The following is an 11,283-nucleotide window of genomic DNA, read 5'->3' as shown; positions in this document are numbered from 1 at the left end:
TTTACCTGTCAGCTTGTTGGTGTAAAAAATGCACCTCACTCGCTTTTGTTCTCTGGTCATTATAACCCTCAAAAAGTTGATTCAAAAAGAGTTGGTTCATCATTTTGGGGGTGCATAATTCAAAACATTGCACCTTTGCTCATATTTGGTTTTGTTAGGTTTCATGTGACAAAATGTGCTTAAAGCAATTGAAATTGGTCATACATCAAAATAAACAAGTTGCATGTTTATTCTCCCTCTACTTCTAAGATATCGTTTATAAATGGCTTTTAAAATATGCCGCGTTCTTTGATTAGTGGCGCTTGTTTAAACGAAAATATCGGCATCATAACTGACAGGTATATGATATTGATAACTGCTGTTGACATGAAGCCGTTATCTTATCTTCTAATGAGATCGGTCAAATAAATATATGTTTAAATTTTGCGTTTCATCTATGTAGGGTTCAAAACTTTGTTTCATATTGTCAGGGTTTAAGTAAAATGTAGGTAAATAAATTTAACATAAGTAAAAGTTTCTTGGGCTTTGAGATAAAAATTGTTTGCATCTTGTATTAAAAGACAATGATCGTGTCAAACACATTTTTGATTGACGGTTCTTGAAGTCAACCAAATTTGCGGTTTCATGAAAGCGTTTGAGGGTTTTAAGGTTCTTTGCTGATAAGAGTTTATACTCATCAACACGCCTCCTGCACTCCGGAGCTGGATTTTGAGTACTCCGAAGTCTTTAAATTAGGATCATTAATTTGGATAACTTCTTCCAAAATCAGTTGATCAAATCTCGAGATCTTGACAAAGCAGAGAGCAAAAAGATTTGAGAAAGTGTCGCAAAATGAGACGAAAGATTTGCATGATGTTCGAAAGCCTGCACTGCTACAAGGCCACGCCAGGCAGAGGGTACGACGAAATATACTTCAAGATCTGGATCAACGACGTTTTCTACTCTACATACCCAAAAGACATCCGACACGGCGACGTTTTCAAAATGAACGAGGATGAAGCCAACCGAAAGATGGACCTCGACTTCACTGTCAGCTACGATGACACTTTGACAATCCAGTTGATGGAACAGGACAGCCAGAAACATCCGGACAGGGACGATAATATGGGACATATGTACTTGCATGTAAGTGACTTCGGACTCGGAAGCACATCAATCCATGAGTTCCAGTTCTCCAGCGCTGAACAAGGTCATTGCGTGTACGGGTTCAAGTACAGAATGATCTCTCAAAAACTACCAGTGCTTCGGATTCTAGGCCTGCATTGCCAGAAGTCATCGTGCGGGTGTAATAAGCAGCTTGCAGACACCCTTTTCGACACGACGTCTTCAATTCTTGAGATCAGTGGCAAGATCTGTGGTTTAGTCAAGAACCCAGAAGCCGAGTTGGTCGCTGAGGCACTTGAGGCAGCGGCCATGTTTGTGGAGGGTGTGAAATACATTTATGAGTGGATGGCTGACGCCATTGAAGGTTATTGTCCTCTCTCCAAAGAGCTTGATCGAATGGCCTGGTATAACCCTCTCTGTTATTTAGGATAGTAGGCTTGTGAAGTTATCACTACTCTATTTCTCTGTTTTTACGAATATTTAAGAATTTCCAAACCTTTGGGATTTGAATAAGGGAAGTTCTCCACCCCCAGATTTTCAAATTCTACAATAACCCCATCTTCACATATCAACAAAGTAGTTTCCTCTTGCATACTATTTCACTCGAGTCGAGCAAGTTTTTTTTTAAAAAAAAAATGTCTGAGAAATGCCATGAAATGCGCCTGGATATCTAAGTTTAGTACGTAAGAAATGCGCTGAACAGTGCTAAATTTTGCAAATTTCAGCTCGTTTGGTTCATTTGAGTTGTCTCGGCAGACTTCTCACAAAATTTTACATCAATTTTGCGCATTTATTGCATAATTAAGAGCTGATCAAACTGCGCTTGAACCGTGACACGGGAAAAAATTTTCGAAAAGCCATATTTTATCGGATGGTCTAATTAACTAGGTTTAACCTTATTGTGAAACAAAATTGTTCATAATCTTTTTCCCAGGTGACGATGATGTGTACGTCCAGCACACCATCAAGGACAAACAGGCCAAGGATCCAGTCGCCATCATCCCCCCCGAAGGAGGGGTCATGAAAATGAACGACGGAGACAAAATCTGCTTCATGCAGAAATACGGCCGGTACTTCCGGATCCCACTTGACATTGGCAGCGTCACCATTGAGGTCCGAGAGAAAGACACCGTCGGACATGACGCAAGTCTGGGAGCTATGACTGTTACGATGGACGATTACGATAAGTACATCAAAAAAGGGGCAGTCTGTCAGCCTTTGACAACTTTCTACGACAACCATAACGGGGAGGGTGCCATCTATCACATCTGCTATTCGTTCGCATTCGAGGACTGGACACTGGAACCCAAGCAAGAGTAAAAAGAACTCGGTCATTGGTTACGACAAGCCTCTAATTTACAAGCCTCTACTGGTACCAACCCCCCCCCCCCACTTAATATGACCATAAGTAGGTCTGAACAAGGACCTCGACATGAGGGTACTTACGGACAAATTGGCTGCGACTATAGAGCAAATAAAAAGATTAATTTTAAGTAAATATTGTTTACTACTTTTCCACCTCCTATTTTATAACCCAGAAAAAATCACCCCTTCAACATTTCAGCCCAAATTTTTACCATTTACTTTATTGGTTTAATTAATATTCAAAATAAGGTATGCTTAGGGTTTGGGTGAACGGTTTAGAGATAAACGCAATCGTAGGGTTTTCCGCTTTACAAATTATTGATACAATTCGGTATCGGTAGAGGCTTTTTTATGAAAGCAAAGACGGTATTTAATATCCACGCTTGACTTCATTCACAATCAACTATCTACAGCTTATTTAGACTATTTTAATCAAGAAAACTCGTTAAGACTGAAGATAGATCACAGTTTCTTCTCAGACAATGTGGAGCTAATTGAATAATTAAGTCTTAAACTGATACGAGTTTTCCCTGAGAATATTAAAGCAGCAGACTTTTTCCATTGCATTATATGCATATGTATGTATATTGTTCAGAAAGGCAAATTAAACATTTGTTCGTTTAAACGAATCCCTAGTTTAAACCTAATGTCAAATTTGCAATTGTTTATGAAGAAATTTGCAAATTTTGTAATATAATGCACTACTTTTACAAACAATTGCAAATATTGCACTGAATATTTGTGTCCCTTATCGCTAGGGTAGGGTGATTTTACCATACATATCGTTTACAAGGTGGACTTTATACATTTTTCACTTGATATAATCAATCTCCGAGAAATGGTTACGAAAATAACCCACCCCGATAAACTAAGCAGAGCTCGACCGGAACGAACACGGCCCATCGTTTGCAATTTTTTTTGCAAACTTATCATTATTTGACCTTGTGAAGAGAGAATTTGCAAATTTGACCTTGTGAAGAAATAATTTGCACATTTTTACAAATTTGGAAATATTGAGCAAAAATTTGCAAACGTTTGCAAGTTTGGCATTAGTTTTGAACTAGGGAATCTTTTGATTCCAACGTTCACTTTATGAAATGAAGTTATGATGTCCCAAAAAATATATTTAAATAGTTTGAAATAACAGTCAAAAATGGTTGGAAGAAAATAACCGCGTAATCACCTTTAGACAGCCAGATGTACTCACTTTCTACTAGCAAGCAATTGAGGTACTTTGTCTCAATAACAAAATGAAAAATCCAGCTATATCTTACAATAATTAGACAAACTATGTACAAGGTTTATCAGCAATATAACACAACAGTGCACAGCTCTAATGCTTCTGTAATGAATTTGCTATCCTCTATAAGGAGCACTCTCAGAAAAGTACAAAAACATGGAATATTTCTATACCAAAATTTGGTTACATTAGTTAGCGGCGTGATAGCCGAGAGGTAAGGAGTGTGGTTTACACGCCAATGATTGAGAGATCAATCCCCTGCCTCCGTGAAGCTGCTTGTCTGAGGATGAGCTCTTACTTAACCATAGTTTAAAGTTGACCATAGCCTGACCAATGTTGGCTGCAATGCTGGTACCAAGTGAAAGTTTCAGACGCAAAAAAATGGCCACATTCATCAAAAAGAGAGCAATGCTACTCATAAAAGATCAATCTGAAGTGTTGGGAATAATAAAAAAAGGACAACTGATAACAAGCTACTGTAGGCCTAATGCTGTTCCGCTGCGATTATGCAGGAACCACAATTATTATTATCATCAAGAAATTAGTTCTTGACAAAATTCTCAACGTTCGCTGTTTAAATTAAATTTTTTGCAGCACTCGGTCGCTCAAACGCTGCATCCCTGGGTATATCAATTGGGAGTAAATTTGAACAATTCACATGATGATTGAAGATTTACTAAATTTTTCTCTGAGTTTCACTTCACATTTCAAAAATACAGAAGGTTCAATTTTGAAATGCAAAATTTAAAGAACGTTGTGTGGCGCCCCAATCAGCTTAGCACAAAACATGCATTTTACTTAACTCGCCGAAAAAATTACATGCTGAAAAATCACAAATTGACACTCAAACAACATTTCTCCTGTCTCATGTTCAATGCAAATTGTGAAAATTGTTCAAAATCCTGATATAATCTGTTTTTATTGCAAGATTATTGTTATCGAAAAGTTTATCTGTTTGCTACTATTGAGCAAAGGTCTTACGTATTATATGTTTTTTTAAGTAGACGTTTATTAAACCGTCTAAGTGAATAAAATTTTTGATAATCTACCATTTTAGAAAATCGTTTTTTGGTTGAAGGGGGTTGATTCCCAAATTTTGAATAAAAAATACTTGAACATTTTGCAAGGTTTTAAAATTTAAATTTCACTCTGTTAGATTATCAAGTTTAAATTACACATTGTTAGAATATCGGAACCAATTGAAAGAGCATCGTCTTGAGATTTGTGACATATTTGAGAGGCAAAAAGTGTAGTAATAGCAATGTGGATAAATTAATGTTGTTTCAGAACCAAACATAATTTGTTTGATGAAATTCATAAACAAGATTCTATAACTTCAAACCTAATTTTTTGGGAATTAATACTCACCCTCGGGAATTATAAAAAATTAATCACCTGTTAAAATCATTTTGAACTATATTATCCACAATTCTCAATTGATATAAGTTCGCTATAAATGAAGCAACCAAAGCGTGTAAAAAGATTAGGGGCCAAGTTGTGATATAAAGTTGGACCTTTTCCCTCCCGGGTCATCGATCATACAACTTTCTTGGATTTCGTACTAGGTCATATATGATTCTTAGTAACTGTACTAGGTCATATATGATTTGTATGATTTCTTGGTAGTCATACAAGGATCATACAAAAAATAAAATCTACTCTCAAAAGGCTTCAATCGCTATGCTTTTGGTTACTGATACGAAAAAAATAACAATCAAAGATGCATAAAGGGTAGAAAAAAAATTTTTTTCTTTGTAATCATACTAGGTCATATATGATTTGTATGATTTCTTAGTACTCATACAAGGATCATACAAAAATTTTCAAATGATGCCTCCCACATTAAAAAAATGTAGTGAAATTCACAATCCACAAATAAAACCATATATGGCACTTCTTTCGGTAAAAAAACAAAAAATAAGAAAAAAAATTTCTTTGTATTCATACTAGGTCATATATGATTTGTATGATTTCTTAGTACTCATACAAGGATCATAAAAAATTTTTCAAACGATGCCTCCCACATTACAAAAATGTACTGAGTTTCACAATCCACAAATAAAACCATATATTGCACCTCTTTCGGTAAAAAAACAAAAAAAGAGAAAAAAAATTCTTTGTAATCATACTAGGTCATATATGATTTGTATGATTTCTTAGTACTCATACAAGGACCATACAGAACAAAACCAATCATTGCATTGAACTAAAAACACGAAGTGGAATTCAAATAAAGCTGTGCAGCTCTGCTACTCACCAATTAAACAAATAAATCTGCCTTATATCTGCCTGATCCAAGATATTCGAGGTCACGTTTCAAAATAATCGCATTTATGGGTCAAACTGGTGTCACACAAATTTCGGTTCCCGAAAACAGCAGAGTACGCCCACATACTTGTGCTCCATAGAGTCCTCAGATACTGAGAAGTATCCTCATATATATTTTTTACTTAATTTTTTTTAATTGAGGCCGTAATTTTTTGCGGGGCGTACGCCGAAATTCGATTTTTGCTTATTTTTGGCTAGTCGGTGGTTACCTAGTAAAGAATAAAATCGATTTTTTGTTAGGATTATTCATTATACTGCTCGATGTTGCCCAATAAATATAAGTGCAAATACACACTTATTTTACCCTTTGTGTAAACCGTTTGTTGTTATACCTTTGTTTTGTTATACAATCTGCCGGCTGTTATCAAAATTTAAGGAATGTTGGAAAAAAGTTAGAAGGACAAAATTAGTAACATTTACACCATCGAAGAAGTAGTGAATACAACAGGGATACCAACCACCAGTAAAATTTAAAATTTGACCCTTTCTCCTAACGCTAATCGCGCATGTCGAATCGGGCCAATTTTTACTGCTTGTTGCTATCCCTGTTTTATCCACTACTACATATTCACTCTCAGTCTTATTTTGAAATGGCTGAATTCCAGAAAATAATAATAAGCTCGTTTGTAAATTCGCCGATACATATTTACTCAAATTCTATCATTTTCTGTCTCACTTAGTATTGAGTAAACTAAGCTTGTAACAGCCAGTAGCTTGTAACAACCAGTAGCTTGTAACAACCAGTAGCATGGTAACAACCCGTAGCTTGTAACAAAAATAAAGAATTGAAACAACCACTAGCTTGTAACTCCAGTAACTAATCTTCATTCTGATTGGCTAGTCAGTAACGCGTAAAAGGTTACTTCACAAAGAATGTTCTAGAATAATTCTCCATGTGGGGACCTTTATTCTCCACGGCACTTTTTGGCCATTCACCGTGGCTTTCGCCTGGCTACACAAAATATAGCTCTTTTGAGCAATAACATTTATTAAACAAGCATAGTTAAGGCATACGAACTAAATAGCAAGACTTGGAAATAAAATATACGGGTTTTTAGCAATATCTCGAGAACTAAAAAAGGTATCAAATTCAAACTTTGTGAATGGATAACTATTAGTTGGATACACACTCTGTATGAGAATGAGGTATGCACGCCATGGAGGTGGAGTAGGGATATCTTTTTAATTCTATAACCAATCCTAATATGTGGGGGAGTTTTTCAAATGTAAATAGCTCCAAAACTGTTGGTTCAAAATTGAGCAAAATTGGCAGTGACTACCACAGGCCTATATTATAAGACATGCAAGAGGAAGGAACTAAATCGGACGGATACTTTTCGAGATAATGAGAAATTTCAGATTGCAACAAAATTTAGTAATGAATGTTATCTCCCCTTCCAAATAAATCTTCAAATATAAGTTCTAAGACTCCAGCGTTATAATCATTGACATAAATGCTGGAATGGTAAACTCGAATATCCCCCTTTGAATATTCACCATACTTTTTGTACTATTAGTGGTTGCTAAATATGAAAGAAAGCTAATTTTACATATTTTTTTCATTTTAAAAAATTAATTTTTTTCCAAAAAACGAAAAATTTATAAAATTTCAAAATAAGACTGCAATCCCTCTTTAAGAGCGAAATCGCCCCTATCGGAGTGATGCCCCAGTACAAAATCGCTATTTATCGCGCTTAACGAGTGAAATCCCTCTTTTTAAAACAATTTTTAAAATTATCTAAATTTTTAATAAATTTTTATTTTTTTTTTACTTTTCTGTATTTTTTATTTTAAATTATCTATACTCTTCAATAAATTTATATTCTCTTTTACTTTTTCTATATTTATTCCATTATTAATCAGAAGTGATCCAAAATTATAATATTTAAACGAACAACTTTCCCCAGTTTGGCCAATAACACATCTGTGAAACAGTTCCACTGATCCACGTAGTGGCAACTTTGTTGATCTGGGATCCGCTGATCTCTCAGTTGAATTTCTACTAAATCCTCTAGTTAATTCTACATCTGGATGTTGTTTCTTTACATGAGCTCTTATCCCATTATATCTCACAACAGAAGGACATTATAGACAATTAACTTTAGCTGAAGTACAATTTCTACAAGTATAGTTACTCTCATCAAAATCAGTTAGTGGTTTTACACAATTACATTTATTACAACTTCTAGTTAAGGCTTTGGTTGTAAAGTTAGAGTTATAGTTATAGTTAGAGTTAATGCTAGAGTTAGAGTTAATGCTAGAGTTAGAGCTGGAGCTAGAGTTACAGTTATATCCAGATTCATCATTAAAAGAACAATCAATTTTCATACAAATACCACTTAATGTTTTATCACCACATGCACATTTACTAAATTTATCTTCATGATATATTGAATAATGAAAAACTAAATTAAAAGGGAGTCCACATTCATGTTTACACTCTAAACATTTTATAACCATTTATAATTGGTCAAATTTCAATTACACCATCATATTTAGCCAAGATTTCAATTAAATCTTCAGTATTATCTTTAGACAGGATACACTTAGCTAAATATTCCTTTCCTAACGTATTGAGTGTATTAGTTTTATATCTTCTATCTAAAATCACTTCAAGGTCTAATTCCGTTTTATCTCTAACAAAATTTACAATTTCTTCTCCAAATTCTTCATTATTTACATATAGTCGGTTTAAATATTTTTGTTTCATTCTATTTAATATTCCCATCTCTTCATCTATATATTCTTCTTGTAGCTTTTCTATTGGTGTAACCACTTCGCGGATTGTATTAGCAAAGCTACTTTGTAGATCATCATGGTGTAAGGGCTCTGCCCTTGGTTCTCCAACATGCTTTGCAGATCTTCTCCGTAACCATAATTAACTAATTTACTTGCTCTAGTTAACATACCACTTGCACCCATTGCTACAACTCCAGCAGTTTTTTGTTGTATCAAAATAAAAACAATTATATATCATAAAACCCGAACTTATAGTTCCTAAAATAGTTGATATTAATCTAAAACCATTTGCTTTATTTTTTTCTTGTGTTAAAACATCGTTCTGTATTTTAATACGTTTTTATGTAAGAAGTTTATTAAAGCAGAACTGATAATTATCATGATTAATAGTTTTTCTATCTGTAGCATTTACCATGAGTGGTTTCATATATGCTATAAGTTTATTTTTGTCTTCATTTTCTAATTTATCTTTTAAACTAAGGGCTTTTAAATCAAGGAAACCAACTCTTGAGTCAAATATCATAGTTCTATTCTTATCAATAATAATGAAAGTATTCTCTTTCCTATTATATTTAATTATACCATAACGAAGTTCAACTGACATTCCATCAGTACATTTATAATAGTTAATATTTAACTCACTAATTATTTTATTGAAGTTATGTTCACATTTAAATTTTTCATTAAATTTTTTAAATAGATCAGCTTCATTATAAGTTGTTAAATAAATAGTATCACAACTCATTCTTGCTGTATTAATTATTTGAGCTGGTTTATGACACATTACAATCATTTGAATATTATAATGTCTTCCTTCTGTGAAATAATAAGCTATATCCTTATTTAAGTTATCACCCATATCATCAAGAACAATTACACTATCTTTGAATTTAGACTTATTTTTTGATGTGATCATATTTATATCGCATGTATTAAATCCAATATAAAACTCACCAGTCTCAGGATCTATCCAATCTCTATCATCTTTACACACTATGATTATGTTTTTTGCTTGATCCATGAAACTGCTTCGCAGATCGGTGAACGAACTTTTTTCGTGGTTTACCAAATTACTTCCCTGATCTTGGTCTTGGTTTTGGTTTTAGTTTTGGTTTTGGTTTGGATCTAATTATAACTTTAAGTATTGTCTGATAAAATATGTTTTTGCCTGTAGCAGTTCCACCATAAACAATAGTATGTAATGGTGACTTTTCATATTCAAATCTAACTAGACTCCTATTCATAAATCCACCAAAACTTTCTTCTAGTTTTGTATATTTACTTGGTATTCAATCATATATTATATAACCAATTCCAATTAAGAAAACAAAAATTATAACTGCGCTACCTGTCTCCATTTTTACACTTATTAAAAAAGCTTATCATAACTTTTGAGGAATTCAATAATAAATTTAATATTGATAATAATGCTATGAGTGATATCAGAACAAAAGATAGAGGAAAAGATATAAGTCTAACACCAATTGAAATTGTAATGAGATATCAAAACTCCAGATAACACAAGTGAACATAACGTCAACATTATTGTAAATCCACATCCAACTGATGGTACACATTGGGTTTTAGTTATAAGAAGAGAAGGTGGTCCTGTGTATTACTTTGATAATTTTGGTGTAGAAACCCCACCATTATTTTTAGAAGAATATGTTGATCTAGGCTCTAATGAGAGAATACAACAATATGATGAATCTTATTGTGGGGCATATTGTTTATATATGTTCTATTTTATTGATAGAGGATTTAGAATTCACAATGTTTTGAATATGCTAGTTAATCAATGTAATTATCCAGGAATATATAATGAGTGTTTTTGTTTAGGTTGTAGTAAAGATCTACTAAGTAGCTTTTCTAATAATGATAATGTTAATGATAATGTTAATGATAATGATCTACGAAGTAGCTTTGTTAATACTGTTAATGATAATGTTAATGATAATGATAATGATAATGATAATGTTAATGATAATGATAATGTTAATGGTAATGATAATGTTAATGATATTTTTATAAATCTATTTGATGAAAAACATCAAAGGGGTAAACCTAACAAAAAAGAATATCCGCGAACAGACCCCGTCTGTGGTAAAACAAAGCAGTTATACTGATCCAAGTAGTGGCAACTTCGTTGATCTTAGTAACAATATCTCTGTTAATATAAATGAAGATCTACAATCATGGCTAAATGATGATAATATAATTACAAAAGCTACACTCCTAGAGAACCTTAGATGTATAAATTTGGTAAGCTATATATTATTGGTCCTACTGGTAATTAATATGAAGGTGTAGAGAGTTATGACCGACGAAGTCGCAACTCTGTTGACGATAAAGCAGATGTTGAGTTTGTTAAAGATATAAAAGATTTACCCTCTACCGATCATCTTCCCAAAGACTTAAAGAAACCAATGATATTCGATTATGTTAGAGCCAAAGAACCAGTTATTAATGAATACTTTTGTAGAAGTAGACATAATAATTGCAATATG

At 33.4% G+C, this 11,283-nt stretch overlaps 1 protein-coding gene across 1 annotated transcript; it reads left to right on the top strand.

Annotated features, from left to right (window-relative positions):
- The first annotated feature begins 724 nt into the window (after positions 1-724).
- LOC142338212 (uncharacterized) lies at positions 725-2,483 on the top strand. The gene is made up of 2 exons (XM_075387865.1): positions 725-1,468; positions 2,039-2,483. Exons 1-2 carry the CDS (start codon positions 832-834, stop codon positions 2,422-2,424), a joined length of 1,023 nt encoding a protein of 340 aa, XP_075243980.1. The 5' UTR covers positions 725-831; the 3' UTR covers positions 2,425-2,483.
- The last annotated feature ends 8,800 nt before the right edge of the window (positions 2,484-11,283 follow it).

The sequence above is a fragment of the Convolutriloba macropyga genome, chromosome 4 (genome assembly GCF_964194025.1).
Source record: "Convolutriloba macropyga chromosome 4, txConMacr16.3, whole genome shotgun sequence".
NCBI classification, from domain to species: Eukaryota; Metazoa; Xenacoelomorpha; order Acoela; family Convolutidae; genus Convolutriloba; species Convolutriloba macropyga.
This window is presented reverse-complemented; position numbering and strand designations above follow the sequence as displayed.

Coding starts and splice junctions, on each gene's coding strand:
- LOC142338212 (XM_075387865.1), top strand. CDS start 832: ATGAGACGAAAGATTTGCATGATGTTCGAAAGCCTGCACTGCTACAAG. Junction 1,469..2,038: donor GATGGCTGACGCCATTGAAG/GTTATTGTCCTC, acceptor TCTTTTTCCCAG/GTGACGATGATGTGTACGTC.